This window comes from Sphaeramia orbicularis, chromosome 18 (assembly GCF_902148855.1).
Source record: "Sphaeramia orbicularis chromosome 18, fSphaOr1.1, whole genome shotgun sequence".
Classification (NCBI taxonomy): Eukaryota; Metazoa; Chordata; class Actinopteri; order Kurtiformes; family Apogonidae; genus Sphaeramia; species Sphaeramia orbicularis.
The window spans coordinates 10,077,752-10,104,718 of NC_043974.1; the positions used below are offsets into that span (position 1 = coordinate 10,077,752).

General features: G+C 30.8%; 1 protein-coding gene across 2 annotated transcripts in view; it reads right to left on the reverse strand.

The window, feature by feature from the left end:
* LOC115438740 (wiskott-Aldrich syndrome protein family member 3) overlaps positions 1 to 26,967 on the reverse strand; it is an 84,211-nt gene that overhangs the window by 11,674 nt on the left and 45,570 nt on the right. Inside the window, exons 5-8 of one of the 2 annotated variants that reach the window (XM_030162528.1) lie at positions 21,399 to 21,467; positions 20,801 to 20,845; positions 18,411 to 18,544; positions 1,623 to 1,922 (exon numbers count right to left, since the gene is read on the reverse strand). In XM_030162528.1, the coding sequence (XP_030018388.1) occupies positions 1,623 to 1,922; positions 18,411 to 18,544; positions 20,801 to 20,845; positions 21,399 to 21,467 (548 nt within the window). The remainder of the gene's footprint in view (positions 1 to 1,622; positions 1,923 to 18,410; positions 18,545 to 20,800; positions 20,846 to 21,398; positions 21,468 to 26,967) is intronic. The other variant, XM_030162529.1, reaches the window with a different exon arrangement.

Sequence of the window (26,967 nt, forward strand, 5' to 3'; positions counted from 1 at the left end):
AGTAATCATACTCAAAAATCCCTTCCAAGCTCCAAAAGTGTTTTCGTCTGAAACAGGCTTTAAGACTAAATTCAATGATGAATAAAATTATGATTTCCAAAAAGTACCTCATGAATTTGGTATATTTGGTATTAGTACTTCACATACTATTAGCACAAACACTATGAACTACTTTTACTCTGTATTTTTGTTGTAATCATATTCAAAATCCCTTCCAAGCTCAAAAGTGTTTGTTTTTTCGTCTGAAATAGGCTTTAAGACTGAATTCAATGATGAATAAAATTATGATTTCCAAAAAGTACCTCATGAATTTGGTATATTTGGTATTAGTACTTCACATACTATTAGCACAAATACTATGAACTACTTTTACTGTGTACTTTTGGAGTAATCATACTCAAAAATCCCTTCCAAGCTCCAAAAGTGTTTTCGTCTGAAATAGGCTTTAAGACTAAATTCAATGATGAATAAAATTATGATTTCCAAAAAGTACCTCATGAATTTGGTATATTTGGTATTAGTACTTCACATACTATTAGCACAAATACTATGAACTACTTTTACTGTGTACTTTTGGAGTAATCATACTCAAAAATCCCTTCCAAGCTCCAAAAGTGTTTGTTTTTTCGTCAGAAATAGGCTTTAAGACTAAATTCAATGATGAATAAAATTATTTTTTCCAATAAGTACCTCGTGAATTTGGTATATTTGGTATTAGTACTTCATATACTATTAGCACAAACACTATGAACTACTTTACTGTGTACTTTTGGAGTAATCATACTCAAAAATCCCTTCCAAGCTCCAAAAGTGTTTTCGTCTGAAATAGGCTTTAAGACTAAATTTAATGATGAATAAAATTATGATTTCCAAAAAGTACCTCATGAATTTGGTATATTTGGTATTAGTGCTTCACATACTATTAGCACAAACACTATGAACTACTTTTACTCTGTATTTTTGTTGTAATCATACTCAAAATCTCTTCCAAGCTCCAAAAGTGTTTGTTTTTTCATCTGAAATAGGCTTTAAGACTAAATTCAATGATGAATAAAATTATGATTTCCAAAAAGTACCTCATGAATTTGGTATATTTGGTATTAGTACTTCATATACTATTAGCACAAATACTATGAACAACTTTTACAGTGTACTTTTGGAGTAATCATACTCCAGAATCCATTCCACACTGGACTTCTGTTTGTTGTATTCAGTGGTTGTAACAGATAAAATGTTAAAAAAAAAAATTAAAACTTTTAAAAGTTTATAAGCTCTGTTATTTTTTGCAGCTCCAGACTATTTTTTTTTGGTGGAAGAGGGGGCAAAATGGCTCTTTTGATAATAAAGGTTGCAGACCCCTGGGTTAGTGGATCAACAGGTCTTAGACATTTACAACAGTAGATGGTTTTGGTTAAAGGTGGATGTTTGGGTCTTTATGGGTTAAGTAAGGTTTTGAAAGCAGAACTTTTACTTGTAGTATTGGAGTACTTTCAGTGTGGTATTTGTACTTTAACCAGTCATTCAACCACTTTTGAAACACAAGGGGGCTGTGACTGTCCAGAATCAAACTTCATTCACTGTACATCGTTACCATCAAGTCCAGTCTTCATTAAAAAACCTACCTATGAGCGGCGCGATACTCCTTAACCGACTGCTGCCTCGGACCATTAACCGTTGGGTCTCCACCGGCCGGGGCCCCGTGTCCTGAGGGAGTCCGGCCCAGAGAAGCCACATGGCGTCCCGGTGGGGGTCCTCCACCTGCTGGGGGCTGGTTCGCCGGCCGGAGTCCGCGGTCCAGTGACTGTGTCTGGGCTGCAGCGCTGGGGTGGTCTCTGCCGTGGTGGTCAACGGGGTGGGCAGCGCTGGGGGCCTGGGTGGAGGGGTGGTTGGGGCTGGCGGGGTACGAGTCGGACGCCATGGACCTGATGAAGAAGTCAATGAAAGACGGTAGTTAGTTGAAGCTTGTTCAGAATTTAGAGCAGGGGTGTCAAAGTCGTTTTAGTTCAGGGGCCACATTCAGCCTAATATGATCTAAAGTGGGCTGGAAACAGAAAAATAATATAAATACTAGGATAAGAACGTTTGAGTGAAAAAGTAAAATTCGGTAATGAAAATGTAATAACATGAATAAATACAAACAACTTCAAAATTCTTAAGTAAAATAAGTGCAATGTTAACAATAGTACACCTTAGTTCAGGGGTGTCAAACTCATTTTAGTTCAGGGGCCACATTAAGTCAAATTTAATCGGCAGTGGGCCGGACCAGTAAAATAATAACATAATAATGTATAAAAAATGTCAACTCCAAACTTTCCTCTATGTTTTAGAGCAAAAAAAAAAAAAAAAAAAAAAATGCAATGAAAATGTTTACATCTACCAACTCTCCTTTAAAACAATGTGAATAACATGAACAAACTGACATTTCTTAAGAAAACAAAGTGCAATTTTAACAATATTATGTCTCAGTTTATCATTTACACATTAAATTACAACGTACAGTGGATCAACAAATACACCAAACATTTCATAACAGACGGAATATTGGTAAAATTACACTTCAGACATTTTAAAATGTTCATATTTGTTCAGGTTTTTTTTTTTGCATTTTTGTGAAAAGTTAGTTTGTTTTAGTGTAAATACAATAAAATGACATGAAAATGTTTACACTTACAAAGGAAAAAAATTGGATTTGTGAGTATTTATAGGTTATTATGATAGTATTTAACTGATCTGACCCACTGAAGATTAAATTGGTCTGTTTGTGGAACCAGAACTAAAATGATTAATATCTTCAGTGTAATTTTTGCATTTCACAAATTCATCCCAGGGGTTGGACTGGACCCTTTGCGGGGCCAGATTTGGCCCCTGCGCCGCATGTTTGACACCCGTGCCTTAGTTTATCATTTATACATGTGAATCACAACTTACAGATCACAGTGGATCTACAAATACACAAAACATTAAATAACAGGCAGAATATTATTAAAATTCTACGTATTTCTCTTCAGAAATTTCAGGTTATTCACATTTCATTTTTTTTTAATCACAATAAAACAATGACAAAAATTCAAAATTTTTGTGCAATCCTAACAAAGGACCTAACATTATTTAATAAAAGAGTGTAAAATGATAAATAAATTATAAACAAAAAAGAAATACCTAAAAATATCGATACAATACTTTTCAATGTCAATACAGTATTGTGAAATAAAATATTGTGATATTTTGCAGAACCGATATTTTCTTACACCCCTTGTATTGATAGGTTTAGTGCAGTGTTTTTCTACCTTGGGGTCGGGACCCCACATGGGGTCACCTGGAATTCAAATGGGGTCACCTTAAATTTTTAGTAATTGATAAAAATAAAAAAGTACTAATAAAAAAATATATAGTGAATTGAGAGAGACAATCCCAATTCATAAAAGACATGACAAACTGTGAAGCTGAAACTGAAGCACTGTGGAACAACCTCAAAATTCTTAAGTAAAATAAGTGCAATGTTAACAATAGTACACCTTAGTTTATCATTTGTATGTGAATCACAACTTAGAGATCACAGTGGATCTACAAAAACACAAAACCTTAAATAACAGGCAGAATATTATTAACTCTTTCGGTGCCAGACAGTTAAGGGGCTAATAAGCCTTAAAAGTGCCACAGAATTTGGCCGTTTTTCAGTATTTCGCGTCGTTTTTATAATCGAAGTCTGAATCGTCATCAGAACTCATTTTCTAGCAGATGGGACTGTTTTGACAGATCGCTGTGTTTACGATATTACTACAAAATGGCCATCTAATTTGCATATGATTTCATTCATAAATTAATTCATAAAATTTCCCAAGCAGAAAACGAAACGCGAGCTCTTCCTTGGTCAAAAACCGCTCGGTTACATCCGACCGATTGCTACTTAGATTCAAAACGCACCGGACGCAGCCGATTCATTATTGATCGTAATTTGCAAGAAGATTTGAAAGAACGTCATCGAAATGTGAGAAAGAAATGGGGGTGGATGGTTTGTTTGTACACAAATATGGCGTGTTCTCCAAAGCCGATCTGATCGGCCCGTGGCACTTTAAAGGTTGTATTCGTAAAGCCGATTTAATCGGCCCATGGCATTGAAAGAGTTAAAATTCCACATACTTCTCTTAAGAGATTTCAGGTTATTCACTTTTTTTTTTTTTTTTTTTTTATAAAAGTCTAGTCTGTCAATGTAAACATTTTTGTGTAATTTCACTTTTTTTTTTTTTTTTTTTTTACACTAAAACAATGAGAAAAATTGACAGTTTTCATTATTTATAGGTTATTGTAATAGTATTCTACTGGTCTGATTCACTTTGGATTGAACTGACCTAAAATGATTGTTAATATCTTCAGTGTCATTTTTGCTTTCACAGATTCATCCCAGATTGAACCCTTTGGCGGGCTGGATTTGGCCCCCGGGCCGCATGTTTGACACCTTTGATTTAGACAATACAGACAAATAGATCTGTCATCTTAAAAGGAACTACAATTGGATTTATTTTGTAGAAACATTGAAGCCAACAGAGATCTGAGATAAGCCTGAAAACTGATGCCGTCCAGAGTTTGCATTTACTGATCATTTTTTTACTTACTTTTTTATGATTAAACTACAGAATCTGCGTTCATCAAACAACAATACAGTCAACTACAGATAGAAAAGTGAAAAAATAAAAAACAAAAATGCAAAACGGCTACAGCTCATTTTTGCTTAAGTCGTCCCTTAACCCTCCGGTATCCGGGTGCGCCTTTTAGGCACACGTTCCACTTCGTTTAAAAAAACTTAAAATTATTTTTCATAATTTAAATAAGGTTAGAATTCAAAAGTTGATCATTTTTGCATGATCTTTAAAATTCTTTCCACCAACTAAAATTTGCACATTGTAAACAAAAGAAAATAACAAAACTAGCATCTGTCTCCCGAGTGTGCCTAAAACGCACTACTTCTTCCATTTGGTATGTATGATTAGGGCTGACCTTGATTTACAAAAATAAAATCAAATTAGAGCAGAAATATAAATCAATATATAATATTTAATAGTTTGATTTATAGGTGTGCATTTTTGGCACACTTGGTGACAGATGCTAGTATTTTTTTTGAACATTTGACCTAGCGCCAAAAATAATGATGCAAATTAACCAGTGTTGCTGTTAATCATTAACATATGCCAGGATGAAAAAATCAAATAATATGCGATCCACTTTTTATGTAGTGTATTGAAAAAAAAAAATTTTTTTTCTTTGTTTGTTGCATCCAAAAATTGGTTTGTTTACATTACAAACACGGCATTTAAAGGGTTAAAAAATGTGGCAATTATTGAGTATTTGATATTTTTATTTACAGCTCAAGTTGATGAAATAAAAAAAAGTGTAAAAGAATTAAAAACAAACTGTATGAATATTTTTTTTTGACATTATTCCACAAGTGTGCCAAAAAGGCACACTTGGTGCTTAGTAAGGGCCTTGCTGGATGGATTACCAGAGGGTTATTAAATGTACATTTTCCTTGCATCCTGTTTTTATTTTGTAGTTGTTGTTTGATCCACTTTGCTGTGAGTGTGCTTTTACTCTGCCTTCAACATGTAATACTATTCATTCTCCAGGAGAGGGCAGCATGGAGCTATTAAAAAACACTAGTCTGAATGCTGGCACTGCTACAGTCATTATTTCAGTTTTGCAGATAAACTCTGTGCATTCATGTGTTTTATTTTGTGTGTCTGTGAGGCAGTGGTTCCCAGCCTTTTTTTAGCTCGTGACCCCATTTTAACATCACAAACTTCTGGTGACCCCTGACATTCAAAACCAGGGCTCTCAAACTCATTTTCTTTCAGGGGCCACATTCAACCCGATTTGATCTCCAGTGGGCCGGACCAGTAAAATAATAACATAATAACCTATAAATAATGACAACTCCAAATATTTGTTTTTGTTTTAGTGCAAAAAAACCCATTTAATTATGAAAATACTTTTATAAACTATCCAAACAAAATAATATGTGAATAACCTGAAAAAATGGAAATTTCTTAAGAAAAATAAGTGCAATTTTAACAATATTCTGCCTCAACTTATCATTTCTACATGTGCATTACAGATCAGATCTACAAAGACACTAAACACTTAATAACAGGCAGAAAACTGTTCAAATTATGCTTAATTTTCTTTAGACATTTCAGGTTGTTCATATTTGTTCGGGTTATTCACATTTCATTGTTTCAGGATAGTTTGTAAATGTCAATATTTTCATCATTTAATGTTATTTTCTGCACTAAAACAAAGACAAAAATTTGAAGTTGTCATTATTTAAAGGCATAATGTAAAACATTTTTCACATTAAAGCAAGAAGAAAATATGGAGTCATTATTTTTTGTAGGTTATTATTTTACTTAAGATCATATTAGTCTGTATGTGGAACCTGAACTAAAACAAATTTGACAACCTTGACTGAGGAATTTTTGCACTTTGTAAATTCATCCCACGGGCCATGTTCAAAACGGAGACATTTTTCTCTTGGAGACGTCTTTACGGGGTGAAGAAATCTTTCCATCTTCTGTTCAGTCCTCTCATTACACACGTTACATCCTGCATTTTATCTGAACTTGATTATTATGAGTAAAAATGTGTGGTGTTTTAATTATAATGAAATATATATTGAATCGTTAAAAAAATATTTTTATTAGTAATTTATTTACATTGTTTTTTATCAATTACGACAAATTTCAGGTGACCCCATATGAATTCCATGTGACCCCAAGGTTGAAAAAACACTGCTGTGAGGGGTGGCGCACATTTGTGTCCAACATCATAACCAGGCAACGTTGAACCATCTATTGGTAAACAAAGTGGGTGAAACAGCTGGTGGCATTAACCCTCCAGTATCCGGGTGTGCTTTTTAGGCACACTTTGCGATTCATGTTAAAAAATTTTCATATTATTTTTCACAATTTAAATAAGGTTAGAATTCAAAAGTTGTTCATTTGTGCATGATCTTTAAAATTCTGGCCACCAACTAAAATTTGCACATTGTAAACAAAAGAAAATTACAAGACTAGCATCTGTCTCCCAAGTGTGCCTAAAACGCACCATTTCTTCCATTATAACCACTGTTTTTGATCCGAAAGTCATTAAGGCATAAATCCTGCTTTTACTGATATCTGGGCTTCATTTGAGAGGTGAGGGTCTAAATTAATTTATGAACGTTGTTAATGTTGCTGTTAATCGTTGACATATGCCAGGCTGCAAAAACTAAATAATATGTGATCCAATTTTTATGTAGTATTTTGGAAAAAAACGAACATATTTTGTGTTTTTTGCATCAAAAAAATAGTGACATCATGATGAAAAGAGATCATTTAAAGGGTCAAAAAAATCTAAAATGAATGATTATTTGATCTGTATGATTAGGGCTGACCTTGATTTACAAAAAATAAAATCAAATTAGAGCAGAAAAATACATCAATATATAATATTTAATAGTTTGATTTATAGGTGTGCCATTTTGGCACACTTGGTGACAGATGCTAGTATTTTTGAACATTTTACCTAGCGCCAAAAATAATAATAACGCAAATTAACCAATGTTGGACTTAATCATTGACATATGCCAGGCTGCAAAAATCAAATAACATGTGATCCACTTTTTATGTAGTATATTGCAAAAATTATTTTTTTGTTTTTTGCATCCAAAAAAATGGTTTGTTTACATTACAAACACGGCATTTAAAGGGTTAAAAATGTGACAGTTATTGAGTATTTGGTATTTTTATTTACGGCTCAAGTTGATGAAATATATCAATATTTGTTGTCTGTTTGTAAATTCTTGCACTAAACCTGAGAGCTTTACCTCAGTTTCGTTGTACTCACTGTAAAAAAAACAAACAAACAAACAAAAAGCTGATGAAATAGAAAAAAGTGTTAAAGAATTAAAAATAAAATGTATGAAACATTTTTGACATTATTCCACAAGTGTGCCAAAAAGGCACACTTGGTGCTTACTAAGGGCCTTGCTGGACGAGATACCGGAGGGTTTAATGACAATGCTAGCTAGGCTACACCATAACAACAACAACAAGAGTTTACTACATTGGAGGTTGCTTTTCTTTATTTGAGTCAGACTTCAAGCTGAGTCAATGCTATCTCTGAACTCATTATTCTTTTCCTTTATATTTGAGTTCATTCATTTTGATTTTGTATAAAACGGTGTCTTTTACGTCATTGTTTTCCGACTTTGATTCATATGATGGAGCTGCTGTTACACTTTTATTCCCCTAGATCACAGGTGTCAAACATGCGGCCCGGGGGCCAAATGGGTTCAATCCGGCCCGTTGGATGCATTTGTGAAATTTGAGAAAGTGGATCAGAACAGTAAAACACTATCATAATAAAGAATAAATAATGAAAGTGTAAGTTGTAAGGTGTAAGTGTAAGTGTAATGTTAAGTGTATTTTTGTGTGTATTGTAGGATTTTTGAGCATAATTAAGTGTATTTTTGTGTGTATTATAGGATTTTTGAGCATAATTAAGTGTATTTTTGTGTGTATTATAGGATTTTTGAGCATTATTAAGTGTATTTTTGTATGTATTATAGGATTTTTGAGCATAATTAAGTGTATTTTTGTGTGTATTATAGGATTTTTGAGCATAATTAAGTGTATTTTTGTGTGTATTATAGGATTTTTGAGCATTATTAAGTGTATTTTTGTGTGTATTATAGGATTTTTGAGCATAATTAAGTGTATTTTTGTGTGTATTATAGGATTTTTGAGCATAATTAAGTGTATTTTTGTGTGTATTATAGGATTTTTGAGCATTATTAAGTGTATTTTTGTGTGTATTATAGGATTTTTGAGCATAATTAAGTGTATTTTTGTGTGTATTATAGGATTTTTGAGCATAATTAAGTGTATTTTTGTGTGTATTATAGGATTTTTGAGCATTATTAAGTGTATTTTTGTGTGTATTATAGGATTTTTGAGCATAATTAAGTGTATTTTTGTGTGTATTATAGGATTTTTGAGCATAATTAAGTGTATTTTTGTGTGTATTATAGGATTTTTGAGCATAATTAAGTGTATTTTTGTGTGTATTATAGGATTTTTGAGCATTATTAAGTGTATTTTTGTGTGTATTATAGGATTTTTGAGCATTATTAAGTGTATTTTTGTGTGTATTATAGGATTTTTGAGCATTATTAAGTGTATTTTTGTGTGTATTATAGGATTTTTGAGCATTATTAAGTGTATTTTTGTGTGTATTATAGGATTTTTGAGGATAATTAAGTGTATTTTTGTGTGTATTATAGGATTTTTGAGCATAATTAAGTGTATTTTTGTGTGTATTATAGGATTTTTGAGCATAATTAAGTGTATTTTTGCGTGTATTGAAGGATTTTTGAGCATAATTAAGTGTATTTTTGTGTGTATTATAGGATTTTTGAGCATAATTAAGTGTATTTTTGTGTGTATTATAGGATTTTTGAGCATAATTAAGTGTATTTTTGTATTATAGGATTTTTGAGCATAATTAAGTGTATTTTTGTGTGTATTATAGGATTTTTGAGCATTATTAAGTGTATTTTTGTGTGTATTATAGGATTTTGAGCATAATTAAGTGTATTTTTGTGTGTATTATAGGATTTTTGAGCATAATTAAGTGTATTTTTGTGTGTATTATAGGATTTTTGAGCATTATTAAGTGTATTTTTGTATGTATTATAGGATTTTTGAGCATAATTAAGTGTATTTTTGTGTGTATTATAGGATTTTTGAGCATAATTAAGTGTATTTTTGTGTGTATTATAGGATTTTTGAGCATTATTAAGTGTATTTTTGTGTGTATTATAGGATTTTTGAGCATAATTAAGTGTATTTTTGTGTGTATTATAGGATTTTTGAGCATAATTAAGTGTATTTTTGTGTGTATTATAGGATTTTTGAGCATTATTAAGTGTATTTTTGTGTGTATTATAGGATTTTTGAGCATAATTAAGTGTATTTTTGTGTGTATTATAGGATTTTTGAGCATAATTAAGTGTATTTTTGTGTGTATTATAGGATTTTTGAGCATTATTAAGTGTATTTTTGTGTGTATTATAGGATTTTTGAGCATAATTAAGTGTATTTTTGTGTGTATTATAGGATTTTTGAGCATGATTAAGTGTATTTTTGTGTGTATTATAGGATTTTTGAGCATAATTAAGTGTATTTTTGTGTGTATTATAGGATTTTTGAGCATTATTAAGTGTATTTTTGTGTGTATTATAGGATTTTTGAGCATTATTAAGTGTATTTTTGTGTGTATTATAGGATTTTTGAGCATTATTAAGTGTATTTTTGTGTGTATTATAGGATTTTTGAGGATAATTAAGTGTATTTTTGTGTGTATTATAGGATTTTTGAGCATAATTAAGTGTATTTTTGTGTGTATTATAGGATTTTTGAGCATAATTAAGTGTATTTTTGCGTGTATTGAAGGATTTTTGAGCATAATTAAGTGTATTTTTGTGTGTATTATAGGATTTTTGAGCATAATTAAGTGTATTTTTGTATTATAGGATTTTTGAGCATAATTAAGTGTATTTTTGTGTGTATTATAGGATTTTTGAGCATAATTAAGTGTATTTTTGTATTATAGGATTTTTGAGCATAATTAAGTGTATTTTTGTGTGTATTATAGGATTTTTGTGCATAATTAAGTGTATTTTTGTGTGTATTATAGGATTTTTGAGCATAATTAAGTGTATTTTTGTATTATAGGATTTTTGAGCATAATTAAGTGTATTTTTGTGTGTATTATAGGATTTTTGAGCATAATTAAGTGTATTTTTGTGTGTATTATAGGATTTTTGAGCATAATTAAGTGTATTTTTGTGTGCATTGTAGGATTTTTGAGCATAATTAAATGTATTTTTGCGTGTATTGTAGGATATTTAAGCATATTTAAGTGTATTTTTAATTTTACGGAATTTACTTTTTTCACATAATTAAGTGTATTTTTGTGTGTATTATAGGATTTTTGAGCATAATTAAGTGTATTTTTGTGTGTATTATAGGATTTTTGAGCATAATTAAGTGTATTTTTGTGTGCATTGTAGGATTTTTGAGCATAATTAAGTGTATTTTTGTGTGTATTATAGGATTTTTGAGCATTATTAAGTGTATTTTTGTGTGTATTATAGGATTTTTGAGCATAATTAAGTGTATTTTTGTGTGTATTATAGGATTTTTGAGCATAATTAAGTGTATTTTTGTGTGTATTATAGGATTTTTGAGCATAATTAAGTGTATTTTTGTGTGTATTATAGGATTTTTGAGCATTATTAAGTGTATTTTTGTGTGTATTATAGGATTTTTGAGCATAATTAAGTGTATTTTTGTGTGTATTATAGGATTTTTGAGCATAATTAAGTGTATTTTTGTGTGTATTATAGGATTTTTGAGCATAATTAAGTGTATTTTTGTGTGTATTATAGGATTTTTGAGCATTATTAAGTGTATTTTTGTGTGTATTATAGGATTTTTGAGCATTATTAAGTGTATTTTTGTGTGTATTATAGGATTTTTGAGCATTATTAAGTGTATTTTTGTGTGTATTATAGGATTTTTGAGCATTATTAAGTGTATTTTGTGTGTATTATAGGATTTTTGAGCATAATTAAGTGTATTTTTGTGTGTATTATAGGATTTTTGAGCATAATTAAGTGTATTTTTGTGTGTATTATAGGATTTTTGAGCATAATTAAGTGTATTTTTGTGTGTATTATAGGATTTTTGAGCATAATTAAGTGTATTTTTGTGTGTATTATAGGATTTTTGAGCATTATTAAGTGTATTTTTGTGTGTATTATAGGATTTTTGAGCATAATTAAGTGTATTTTTGTGTGTATTATAGGATTTTTGAGCATAATTAAGTGTATTTTTGTGTGTATTATAGGATTTTTGAGCATAATTAAGTGTATTTTTGTGTGTATTATAGGATTTTTGAGCATAATTAAGTGTATTTTTGTGTGTATTATAGGATTTTTGAGCATTATTAAGTGTGTATTTTTGTGTGTATTATAGGATTTTTGAGCATAATTAAGTGTATTTTTGTGTGTATTATAGGATTTTTGAGCATAATTAAGTGTATTTTTGTGTGTATTATAGGATTTTTGAGCATTATTAAGTGTATTTTTGTGTGTATTATAGGATTTTTGAGCATAATTAAGTGTATTTTTGTGTGTATTATAGGATTTTTGAGCATAATTAAGTGTATTTTTGTGTGTATTATAGGATTTTTGAGCATAATTAAGTGTATTTTTGTGTGTATTATAGGATTTTTGAGCATTATTAAGTGTATTTTTGTGTGTATTATAGGATTTTTGAGCATAATTAAGTGTATTTTTGTGTGTATTATAGGATTTTTGAGCATAATTAAGTGTATTTTTGTGTGTATTATAGGATTTTTGAGCATAATTAAGTGTATTTTTGCGTGTATTGAAGGATTTTTGAGCATAATTAAGTGTATTTTTGCGTGTATTATAGGATTTTTGAGCATAATTAAGTGTATTTTTGTGTGTATTATAGGATTTTTGAGCATAAGTAAGTGTATTTTTGCGTGTATTATAGGATTTTTGAGCATAATTAAGTGTATTTTTGTGTGTATTATAGGATTTTTGAGCATAATTAAGTGTATTTTTGTGTGTATTATAGGATTTTTGAGCATAATTAAGTGTATTTTTGTGTGTATTATAGGATTTTTGAGCATTATTAAGTGTATTTTTGTGTGTATTATAGGATTTTTGAGCATAATTAAGTGTATTTTTGTGTGTATTATAGGATTTTTGAGCATAATTAAGTGTATTTTTGTGTGTATTATAGGATTTTTGAGCATAATTAAGTGTATTTTTGTGTGTATTATAGGATTTTTGAGCATTATTAAGTGTATTTTTGTGTGTATTATAGGATTTTTGAGCAAAATTAAGTGTATTTTTGTGTGTATTATAGGATTTTTGAGCATAATTAAGTGTATTTTTGTGTGTATTATAGGATTTTTGAGCATAATTAAGTGTATTTTTGTGTGTATTATAGGATTTTTGAGCATAATTAAGTGTATTTTTGTGTGTATTATAGGATTTTTGAGCATAATTAAGTGTATTTTTGTGTGTATTATAGGATTTTTGAGCATTATTAAGTGTATTTTTGTGTGTATTATAGGATTTTTGAGCATTATTAAGTGTATTTTTGTGTGTATTATAGGATTTTTGAGCATAATTAAGTGTATTTTTGTGTGTATTATAGGATTTTTGAGCATAATTAAGTGTATTTTTGTGTGTATTATAGGATTTTTGAGCATAATTAAGTGTATTTTTGTGTGTATTATAGGATTTTTGAGCATAATTAAGTGTATTTTTGTGTGTATTATAGGATTTTTGAGCATTATTAAGTGTATTTTTGTGTGTATTATAGGATTTTTGAGCATTATTAAGTGTATTTTTGTGTGTATTATAGGATTTTTGAGCATTATTAAGTGTATTTTTGTGTGTATTATAGGATTTTTGAGCATTATTAAGTGTATTTTTGTGTGTATTATAGGATTTTTGAGCATAATTAAGTGTATTTTTGTGTGTATTATAGGATTTTTGAGCATAATTAAGTGTATTTTTGTGTGTATTATAGGATTTTTGAGCATAATTAAGTGTATTTTTGTGTGTATTATAGGATTTTTGAGCATAATTAAGTGTATTTTTGTGTGTATTATAGGATTTTTGAGCATTATTAAGTGTATTTTTGTGTGTATTATAGGATTTTTGAGCATAATTAAGTGTATTTTTGTGTGTATTATAGGATTTTTGAGCATAATTAAGTGTATTTTTGTGTGTATTATAGGATTTTTGAGCATAATTAAGTGTATTTTTGTGTGTATTATAGGATTTTTGAGCATAATTAAGTGTATTTTTGTGTGTATTATAGGATTTTTGAGCATTATTAAGTGTATTTTTGTGTGTATTATAGGATTTTTGAGCATAATTAAGTGTATTTTTGTGTGTATTATAGGATTTTTGAGCATAATTAAGTGTATTTTTGTGTGTATTATAGGATTTTTGAGCATTATTAAGTGTATTTTTGTGTGTATTATAGGATTTTTGAGCATAATTAAGTGTATTTTGTGTGTATTATAGGATTTTTGAGCATAATTAAGTGTATTTTTGTGTGTATTATAGGATTTTTGAGCATAATTAAGTGTATTTTTGTGTGTATTATAGGATTTTTGAGCATAATTAAGTGTATTTTTGTGTGTATTATAGGATTTTTGAGCATTATTAAGTGTATTTTTGTGTGTATTATAGGATTTTTGAGCATTATTAAGTGTATTTTTGTGTGTATTATAGGATTTTTGAGCATAATTAAGTGTATTTTTGTGTGTATTATAGGATTTTTGAGCATAATTAAGTGTATTTTTGTGTGTATTATAGGATTTTTGAGCATAATTAAGTGTATTTTTGCGTGTATTGAAGGATTTTTGAGCATAATTAAGTGTATTTTTGTGTGTATTATAGGATTTTTGAGCATAATTAAGTGTATTTTTGTGTGTATTATAGGATTTTTGAGCATAATTAAGTGTATTTTTGTATTATAGGATTTTTGAGCATAATTAAGTGTATTTTTGTGTGTATTATAGGATTTTTGAGCATAATTAAGTGTATTTTTGTGTGTATTATAGGATTTTTGAGCATAATTAAGTGTATTTTTGTGTGTATTATAGGATTTTTGAGCATAATTAAGTGTATTTTTGTGTGTATTATAGGATTTTTGAGCATAATTAAGTGTATTTTTGTGTGCATTGTAGGATTTTTGAGCATAATTAAATGTATTTTTGCGTGTATTGTAGGATATTTAAGCATATTTAAGTGTATTTTTAATTTTACGGAATTTACTTTTTTCACTCAAAAGTTTTTATCCTATTATTTATATTATTTCAGTGGTCCGGCCCACTTTAGATCATATTAGTCTGTATGTGGCCCCTGAACTAAAATGAGTTTGACACCCCTGCCCTAGGCTCTAATATAACCTACTCTGTCCACCTAAGGGGTATTTTTTATTGGGTCCGCTCTGTTCTCGTACCCATCATGCCATATGCAGTGACATCACATTCTCACCCTTTGTTTTAAATGGGCCTCAGAAAACCCTGGGGAAATGTAGCTTGTGTGGCTGCATTACATTATAAAATAAAAGAGCTACCACTTTTTACTGAAACTGGATGTGTGTTTTGTGATTTTGCATCCTGAACCTTTTTATTTTTTAAAGGACCCCAGGAATATTAGCCTGGCGTTTGTGCATCAGCTAATAGGGATCCTCAATAAAGAATAAACAAGAAAGAATAAACTATGAAATGTACAAAGGTAAACTACTAACTCAGTGTTTGTTCAACCTTGGGGTTGGGACCCCACGTGGGGTCGCCTGGAATTCAAATGGGGTCATCTGAAATTTCTAGTAATTGATAAAAATAAAAATAATAAAGTACTAATAAAAAAATCTATGGTGAGTTGAGAGAGACAATCCCAGTCCATGAAAGACATGACAAACTGTGAAGCTGAAACTGAAGCACTGTGGTACTGCAGCTTTTCTGCCTACGTCCATAATAATATACATTCTATAGACTAAATGTCGTCTAAAATGAACATTTATTTGCAACATAGTATAGCAAACTATTACATGATCAAAAACAAACTAATTTTAGCAAAAAAAAAAAAAAAAAAGTCCCTGTTTTGAATGTCTGGGGCTGCAGCTCTTTCATAATTCATAGTTTGAGTTATCGTTTGTTCGGTATAGAGTCCGACCAATTAATCGGCCAGCCGAATCGTCAAGCTAGCGAATCGTCAGATGAAGCTAGCGGCTAGCGTTTTTCTTGTGCGCAACTCATTCGACAATTACGGTGCGAGGGCCGTTCAATAAGTTCATGGCCTCACCCAGAAATACTGGTTGTTATAATACAGGATGTTACATTCTTTCGTGATGGGATAGTGATGCTTGAACATCGATGGACCAAGTGCATTGCTGTAAATGGAGATTATGTTGAAAAATAAAATGTAAATTATCAGTCTGTGTTGTTCTGTTCTGGGTGAGGCCATGAACTTATTGAACGGCCCTCGTAGATGAGCTGCATGGAGCCAATGTGCCAACAGAAGTAAGGGCTCATTTATCTTTGCATTGCATCCTGAATCTTTTTATTTTTTATAGGACCCCAGGAAGACTAGCCTGGCATTTGTGCGTCGGCTAATTGGGATCCTCAAGAAAGAATAAACAAGAAAGAATAAACTATGAAATGTACAATACGTACATTTACGTACATTTACGTGCATTTACGTACATTTACGTACATGTATGTATCCATCTACGTTAAAGACGCAGATGGATACAGATGGAGGGTTCTATCCGTCCTTTGTATATAACTCATGTAATTCTGTCCGTTTTCCGGGAGCTTGTGGGTGTGAACCCAGACAGACAATATGGAGCAGTACAACTGGGAACTGTGGAGGCAGTGTTGAGTTTTGAAAAGAATCATTTCCATAAATAGCGATACTTTTCATGAGTATGAGTATGAGTACTGTGTACTTTTGGGGTAATCCTAAAACAGATTCCATTCCAAGCTACAAGTGTTTTTCATCTGAAATAGGCTTTAAGACTAAATTCAATGATGAATAAAATTATTTTTTCCAATAAGTACCTTGTGAATTTGGTTTATTTGGTATTAGTACTTCATATACTATTAGCACAAATACTATGAACTACTTTTACTGTGTACTTTTGGAGTAATCATACTCAAAAATCCCTTCCAAGCTCCAAAAGTGTTTTTTTTTTGTCTGAAATAGGCTGTAAGACTAAATTCAATGATGAATAAAATTATTTTTTCCAATAAGTACCTCATGATTTTTGTATATTTGGTGTTAGTACTTCATATACTACTAGCACAAATACTATGAATTACTTTTACAATGTACTTTTGGAGTAATCATACTCAAAAATCCCTTCCAAGCTCCAAAAGTAGTTTTTGTTTTGTTTTTTTTTTTGTCTGAAATAGGCTGTAAGACTAAATTCAATGATGAATAAAATTATTTTTTTCCAATAGGTACCTCATGATTTTGGTATATTTGGTGTTAGTACTTCATATACTTTTAGCAAAAATACTATGAACTACTTTTACTGTGTACTTTTGGAGTAATCATACTCAAAAATCCCTTCCAAGCTCCAAAAGTAGTTTTTTTTTTTTTTGTCTGAAATAGGCTGTAAGACTAAATTCAATGATGAATAAAATTATTTTTTCCAATAAGTACCTCATGATTTTTGTATATTTGGTGTTAGTACTTCATATACTACTAGCACAAATACTATGAACTACTTTTACTGTGTACTTTTGGAGTAATCATACTAAAAAATTCCTTCCAAGGTCCAAAAGTCTGTTTTTTCGTCTGAAATAGGCTTTAAGACTAAATTCAATGATGAATAAAGTTAATTTTTCCAATAAGTATCTCATGAATTTGGTATATTTGGTATTAGTACTTCACATACTATTAGCACATATATTATGAACTACTTTTACTGTGTACTTTTGGAGTAATCATACTCAAAAATCCCTTCCAAGCTCCAACAGTGTTTGTTTTCATCTGAAATAGGCTTTAAGACTAAATTCAGTGATGAATAAAATAACTTTTTCCAATAAATACCTTGTGAATTTGGTATTTTTGGTATTAGTACTTCATATACTATTAGCACAAATACTATGAACTACTTTTACTGTGTACTTTTAGAATAATCATACTCCAGAATCCATTCCACACTGCACTTGTGTTTGTTGTATTCAGTGGTTGCAACGGATAAAATGTAGAAAAAGATTAAATCTTTTAAAAGTTTATCAGCTCTGTTATTTTTATTTTTTATTTTTTGCAGCTCCAGACTTTTTTTTTTTGGTGGAAGGGGGGGCAAAATGGCTCTTTTGATAATAAAGGTTGCAGACCCCTTGTCTATTGCTAAAACCCAACTTACTTTTGGGCAAATAAAAATGGTCTCCCAGAGCAAAAAAGTCAGTTGTTTCTGCAGATATCATCTCAGTGTTTATTTTGCGTATGAATAAACACATTATGCGGCTCCAGTTCTGCTTGATCTCCGACTTTGACTTGACTCTGTGTGCATTTACTTGACGAAGCTCCGCTACATGGATTAGGGAGTACAGAGACATAAATTCAGCCTGCCAGAGTACAGTGTGGAAGAGCGTCAAGATGTCTCCCACCTGCGGCAGTAAATTTTACACGACACCCTCAGGAGAAAACTAACATATAAACAGATGAACTTGTGTTGTCAGGCTGGATAGTGATAACACAACAGGACCTTAGAGGAAAACATCCCTCTGCTGTGGACTACCTGCTGTCTGGGGACAGGGAGCCTTCTGAGGACATGCCATGATAAGGAGAAGGAGTCAGCCTGGCATCTGGTCTGAACTCCTTATCGTAGGCCAGGACGTTCCACTCCTGACGCCGGTTACGAGCCTTTCGCACCTTTACGGGAACAACAGAAGAAATATTGAATTAACACAACAATCTGTATTATTGTAAGGCTCAGAATTGAAGGTAATTTATGTTGAAGAAAGGTAAGGTTGAACAGTAGCTGCTTTTCCATTGGACATCTGTGCAAAACTTTACCGATATTTACAAAATGTTGAAAAACAGAAGTGTGTAATGTCGGTTTTTCTATTAAATCATAAATGCGATGATTTGTTTATTTATTATCGCGAGATGACATGAGAAGTCATTCTATAAACAAGGTGACGACCATAAATATGGTGTTGATTTACAGATATATTCATTATTATTATATATTATCCCTCTATCTCATACTAAATTTTAAAAAATGACTGGGTTTCCTGGTGTGTCCACACATACCACAACATGTTTCTTCTTCTTCTTAGCTTGTTGTAACGTGCGCCAACATTGTCAACCCCTTGCTACGTGTTGTTTCTACTAGAACATAACAATGTGCAATTGCCTGCTCTTTTCAATACTGTTTTTCTTTTTGAGAGCTATTGTTTTGTGATTTTCTTGTGTGTATATTTTGTGTTTGTGCTACTGGAACCACAATTTCCTGAGAGCTCTGCTCAAAGGATTAATAAAATTTCTCTAATCTAACCTAATCTAATCTAATCTAATCTAATCTAATCTAATCTAATCTAATCTAATCTAATCTAATCTAATCTAATCTAATCTTCTAATCTAATGGAATCTAATCTCATCTAATATAATCTAATGGAATGGAATGGAATCTAATCTAATGAAATCTAATCTAACCTAATCTAATGGAATCTAATGTAATGTAATGTAATGTAATGTAATGTAATGAAATCTACTCTAATCTAATCTACTCTAATCTAATCTAATCTAATCTAATCTACTGGAATCTAATATAATCTAATCTAGTCTAGTCTAATCTAATTTGATCTAATCTAATTTGATCTAATCTAATCTAATCAAATATAATGTAATGTAATGTAATCTAATCTAACCTAGTCTAATCTAATCAAATCTAATCTAATCTGGTCTAATCTAATTTGATCTAATCTAATCTAATCTAATCTAATCTAATCTAATCTAATCTGGTCTAATCTAATTTGATCTAATCTAATCTAATCTAATCTAATCTAGTTGAATCTAATCTAATCTAATCTAATCTAATCTAATTTGATCTAATCTAATTTGATCTAATCTAATATAATATAATGTAATGTAGTCTAATGTAATGTAATGTAATGTAATGTAATCTAGTCTAATCTAATTTGATCTAATCTAATATAATTTAATATAATGTAATGTAGTCTAATCTAATCTAATCAATCTAATCTAATCTACTGGAATCTAATCTAATCTAGTCTAGTCTAATCTAATTTGATCTAATCTAATCTAATCTAGTCTAGTCTAATCTAATTTGATCTAATCTAATTTGATCTGATCTAATCTAATCAAATGTAATGTAATGTAATGTAATGTAATCTAATCTAATCTAATCTAGTCTAATCTAATCTAATCTAATCTAATCTAATCTAATCTAATCTGGTCTAATCTAATTTGATCTAATCTAATCTAATTTGATCTAATCTAATTTGATCTAATCTAATCTAATCTAATGTAATGTAGTCTAATGTAATGTAATGTAATGTAATCTAATCTAGTCTAATATAATGTAATCTAGTCTAATATAATATAATCTAATATAATGTAATGTAGTCTAATCTAATCTAATCAATCTAATCTAATCAATCTAATCTAATCTAATCTAATCTAATCAATCTAATCTAATCTAATCTAATCTAATCTAATCTGGTCTAATCTAATTTGATCTAATCTAATCTAATTTGATCTAATCTAATTTGATCTAATCTAATCTAATGTAATGTAGTCTAATGTAATGTAATCTAATCTAGTCTAATATAATGTAATCTAGTCTAATCTAATATAATCTAATATAATGTAATGTAGTCTAATCTAATCTAATCAATCTAATCTAATCTAATCTAATATAAAGACAATATTTAATCTAAACAATCCAAAACCTTGCACTTCCCTGGGTCTCAGGAGATAAAGATGCTGAAAACCACCTGAATTTTGATCACATGTAATGTACCGAACTGAGACGTCAGTGTCAAATGCTGCTAATGGCTATAATAAAACCATCCTGACGTGCTGATTTTAGATTTGGAATGACTGTAGCCAAAGCCGTATTGCCTCTAGCGTCAGTAGAATGGACCTGTTGTCTGCACTGACCTTCTTCACTTCTCTGCCAGGATCTTCCACCTGCCTCTGCTGCTCCTACAAACACACGACACAGACAGAACACACCAGCACACACTCACTTTACTCACTCATTATTGATTTAACTGATGCAGAGGGAAAAAAAAAAAACAGGACCACAACACCAGCTCCTTCACCACTGAGCCGACGACACACACACACACACACACACACACACACACACACACACACACACTAGTCTACTCACCACCCAATCATTATTATTCACACCAGCACAAAACTAGGACACGAACTGAGCCAAAAACATCTGGAAACACAGGACAGGAACCAAACCAAACCAAACACAGAAGATAAGGTGAGGTGGCAAGCGAACGCAACATGACACACACATATACAAACACAAGGGAGTGTGTGTGTGTGTGTGTGTGTGTGTGTAAGTGTGTCTTTAAACATTCCACTGACTAGTTTTGTGTTTTGAGTTTTTGTGTATTTTCCGTGGAAAGTGTGTGGTGTGTGTGGTTGTTTACGTCGTGTGTGTGTTGGATTAAAAGTGAGGGGCGGGAGGGAGGGAGGGAGGGAGGGGCAGGCCAGGGGTCGGGGGTTGTCTTACAGAGATGGACAGGGGGCTCCTGGGTGGGGCCTGTCTGGAGTGGGGCCTGTCGGGATGGGCCGGACAGCCCTATGGAAACATGGGAAAAAAACAAGCTGGTGCGTTAGACTGAGAAGGGGGAAGGAGGGGAGGAGGGGTGGGGGGGTGGGGGGGAACGGTACAGTGTGCACCTTTAAAGGTCAGGTGGACTCCGAAAGATTAAAAAAAAAAAAAAAAGGAGAAAGCAGAAAGTAGGTGCAAGAAAAGGAGGAGGAAAGTGTAGCGACCCACCCAGCATGTCCATGTGGGCCCCAGAAGGGTTCCATTTGGACTGCATATAAGGGTCCCATGTGGGTTTGTCTAGTTTCCATGGTAACCCCACACGTGTTTGCCCAGATCAGAATCAGAATCAGAGATCTGAGTATCTTATATTATTTATTCTTCACACTATTTATTCCTAGATATTTATCTTTCATGTCATTTGCACTACTTCTCATGTTATTTGTACGACTTAAATTATATGTTTTACAAATATCTTAGTTTGGAATATTTTTAACCCTCCAGTATAATTTACTGATAATTTTTTTTACTTATTTTTTTTATAATTAAACTACAGAATCTGCGTTCATCAAACAACAATATGGTAACCTACAGCTAGAAAAGTGAAAAAACAAAAACAAACAAACAAACAAAAAAAAAGCAAAACAGCTACAGCTCATTTTTGCTTAAGTCGTCCCTTAACCCCCCGGTATCCGGGTGTGCTTTTTAGGCACACTTTGCACTTCCTGTTAAAAAACTTTATATTATTTTTCACAGTTTAAATAAGGTTAGAATTCAAAAGTTGTTCATTTGTGTATGATCTTTAAAATTCTGGCCACCAACTAAAATTTGCACATTGTAAACAAAAGAAAATTACAAGACTAGCATCTGTCTCCCAAGTGTGCCTAAAATGCACTATTTCTTCCATTATAACCACTGTTTTTGATCTGTGAGCATTAAGGCATAAATCCTGCTTTTACTGACATCTGGGCTTCGTTTAAGAGGTGAGGGTCTAAATGAATTTATTAATGTTGTTAATGTTGCTGTTAATCATTGACATATGCCAGGCTGCAAAAATCAAATAATATGTGATCCAATTTTTATGTAGTATTTTGAAAAAAAACAAACAAACAAAAAACATATTTTGTGTTTTTTGCATCAAAAAATGTAATGACATCATGATGAAAAGAGATCGTTTAAAGGGTTAAAAAAAACATAAAATGAATGATTATTTGATATGTATGATCAGGGCTGACCTTGATTTACAAAAATAAAATCAAATTAGAGCATAAAAATAAATCAGCATATAATATTTAATAGTTTGATTTATAGGTGTGCATTTTATGCACACTTGGTGACAGATGCTAGTATTTTTGAACATTTGACCTAGCGCCAAAAATAATAATGTAAATTAACCGATGTTGGAGTTAATCATTGACATATGCCAGGATGAAAAACTCAAATAATATGTGATCCACTTTTTATGTAGTATATTGGAAAAAGTTTTTTGTTTGTTTTTTGCATCCATAAAAAAAAAGGTTTGTTTACATTACAAACACAGCATTTAAAGGGTTAAAAAATGTGACAATTATTGAGTATTTGGTATTTTTATTTACGGCTCAAGTTGATGAAATATATCAATATTTGTTGTCTGTTTGTAAATTCTTGCACTAAACCTGAGAGCTTTACCTCAGTTTTGTTGTACTCACTGTAAAAAAAAATAAAAAATAAAAAAATAAAAAACTGTAATGTAACAGAAATTTAACTGTTTATTTTGCAGATTTTTCCTGTATTTTTTAAGATAAAGGAAAATATCAATGAAATGACAAAAATAGACTGTGATTTTTACATGTCAAATGTAAAAAATCATGAAAGAACTGTAACCATGAATAACCATAAAATTTCCATTTTTTTAAAAGAAAATTTTTCTTTTTTCACAGTTAAAATACATTTGCAAATGCATCATAATTTCAAAAATATTTTTGAGATTAAACTGTTCAGTGGACTGTACAACTTAGTCTCACTGAAAATTATATATATACCATTTTTTTTAATGTTTTTTTTTTTTTTTTTTTTTTTTAAGTGCACTTGGATAGTCAGATATCAGCACATATATGAAGGATTTAAAATTTCCATAAAAATAAATAAATAAATAAATATTACATTATATACGCGTTAAACCCATCTTGCAATGCATTTTACAATAAAAAAATTTGGTGTTTATTGGTAAATTTTAGAGGGACTTATTTTTTTTTTAAATCAGTATTTTACTACTTTTTTTTTTTTATCAGTATTTTATATTATTTACTAAATGCTGCTGACAATCGGGACTGGAGTATAATGTTTCATTTCTGTGTATTTTATGTGCTGAAATGATAAATAAAAATTTGAATCTTGAATTTTAAATATGTACATATACAAAATACAGCTTACATACTGAATAGGGCTGTAAGAATAAATAAATAAATAAATAAATAAATAAATAAATAAAAATATCGCAATATTTCACTTCACAATACTATATTGGTATTAAAAGGTACTGTATCGATATTTTTAGGTATTTACTGAAATGCAGACATGGCGGAGGTTCATTTTTGTTTTTTATTTTTGAAGCTCTTTTATTTCTACATTCTCATGAGTATTTTCTTCTGTTATTTGTGTACTACAAAAGTACTACTGTGATACTGCAGGTCATACATGCAGTTTTTTTTTTTTAATTAATAACGCTGTTTTGTTAAATAATGGATACTTAAAGCAACCTAAAAGCACTTTTTACTGTCTGAAAGAGGCAAATATTTGTTTGTTTTTTATTGGAAATGCACAAAAATAACGTTGTGATGTTGGATGATTCAGGAACTGAACACTACGGATTCTTTTCACAACAGAATACGAACATTTAAGCTGGATCTGAAACTGTAATGTCTGGAAAATAGTATTTATTTATTTATTTGTGTGTTTTTTTGTACCGGTAAAGCCGTGTGTTTTGATTCGGATTTTGATATGGGCAAACACATGTGGGGTCACCATGGAAACGGTGGACGAACCCATATGGGACCCTTATATGCAGCCCAGTTGTGACCCTTCTGGGGCCCACATGGACATGCAGAGCCGTCCTTGCAGCTGAGCTTCCTCTTGGATGGATGTTCAACCTGTTATTGTTTCAAAAGTCACATTGAAGTTGTTTCTGAAGGGATTTGTTGAGGTTGAAGGGAGGGAACAGAAAAATGTGAGCAGCGTTAAATAGAACAGAAATATCGACAAAAGTACAGCAAACCTACAGCAGCAGTTGTTCAGGGATTCGGAAAAAAAGGATTTTTATAAAAACAGATCGAATGAAGCGCTTTAGCAATTTAGTATCAAAAGGGATTATTGTTGAAATGCATCTCTTAAAAGGTCCGGTGTGTACGATTTAAAGATTTGGGAGGATCTAATTACAGAAATGGAATATAATATGCATAATTATGTTTTGTTATGACCCATTTAAAGTTACAACTGTGTTTATTTGTTAATGCAGGATGGGACGTTTTCTCATAGGAAATAAAAAGGATAATCGTATGAAAATTAAATCCATTGTGTTTTTGGTGTGTGTTTATTTACAGTAGACGCTGAATTGGGCGTGCAAAGGTAAAACGTGATGCAGAATGAATAGAATAAGGTTTTTATATTTGGGTCTTTCCATGAAACTGGGTTTAACTCTTTCATGCACTGTCCACTCCAGTGGACAGTTCTTCTCCAGCTGTTCTCTTGTATATTCATGGGTTTTGTTGTTTTAGTTCCATATCAGCCAACACAGTGGACGCTTATGCACCATCCCATACACTGTAATTCAGATCATTACTGTAACTTTACTGTTCTTGATAAACCTGATCTGCAGTAACATGTTTTGAGTGTAAATCAACTGTTATTTGTTAGACAAGAAGGTTTTTTTTTGCACATTATCTCCATGAAGTGAGTAATTACTAGCATTAGAATATGTTAAAATGTGAGAAGACATCAGATTAGCAGCATTAAAAATGTTTTTATTTCATTGTTTTCATATCACTTTCTGATATTGGGTTTTAAACACATGTTAGTTTACTTCAAAAATTAAATGCATGGATATTTTTGTAACTCCATAGGAAAAAAAAAAAAACTCAATCGCATTGTTTTTTTCATGGCTAAACACTGAAGAAAAAAATCTTGACTAAGGTTCTCATAATTCGTGCATGAAAGGGTTAATTCAGTATCTGCTTTTTTAGACCCAATAATAAAATAGAAATGTAGACATACTGTATTTCCCCCCAGGATGTACTTAAGGATGACCTGAGATAAATGCAAAAAAAAATTATGGTAACACTTTACTTGAAGGTCTAGTTTATAATGCATTAAGTGCACATTCACAAGACATTATAATGCATTATAAGTCATTACAACAGTTTATAATCATGTACAACAACTTATACCAAGGTTAATAAAGTATTATAAGTGTAGACCTAATGTATTATAAATTCAGCTTTCATTATGTTTTATACATCCATACCAAAGCAGTGTGAAGGAATTTATTTTTTTAGGTGGGGAACTTTTGTTAGGTTTTATCACTGGTCCATATACCCATCTATTTTAGGGATTTCATATTTATTTAAAAAAAAAAAAGTATATGTTTGAATTAACAAAGATTTAGACATTTAGATTAGTTTTTATTTATGTATAAAGCAACATGTAACACTTCTATTTACTGTCTCTGTTCTTTTAATGTTTTGTTTTTGCAAAATAAAGAGTTATTCAGAACACTTGGATGTATAATTTTTGACTTACACTTTACTCAGAGCCAAAAGATACTGCTCATACGTCATCATACTTGTGTTATAATATCATCAGTTATCCTGTAACTTATTACACTGGTCTACGGCAAATTTATTGTTTAAGTTTTTTGAGCTGATTTAGGATCATTTTGGTGTGCTGAATCCAAAAATCACATTAATTTTGCTCAATCAGGTCAACTTTCTGAACTATGCTACATATTGGCTTTTTAACATTTTTGCTTACATTTATGGGCATTTTCACATCATATGATACAAAATTCTTTCATATTTCTTGCAATAAATGAGTTCTGAAGATTTTACTTTTGCCAATTTATGATTAATGTTTTTTTTTAATATTACAGGTGAATGAAATGGCTTCGACTAGAAGATCTTGCAAAAATAACCCTGACGTATTCTGCTACATCTGCGGTGAATACACCATTGTACCTAACAGGAATCAAGTCACAAGTTTCATAAAGTGTGCTTACCAATCCTATTTTGGTATTAAACTTGATGACCAAGATAAAGTTTACAAAAATGTAATCAATTTTGTGAGAAGATCAATTTTTTCAAAATCAAATTAGCAAAAAAAAACCTGACCTGATTGAGAAAAACAGATGTCATTTTTGGATTTAGCGGTGCAAAACGGTCCGAATTCAGTTGAAAAAACCTAGACAACTTGCAAAATACATTTTTTTGTAACCCAGTGTTATTATTATTATTATTATTATTATTATTATTATTATTATTATTATTATTATTATTATTAT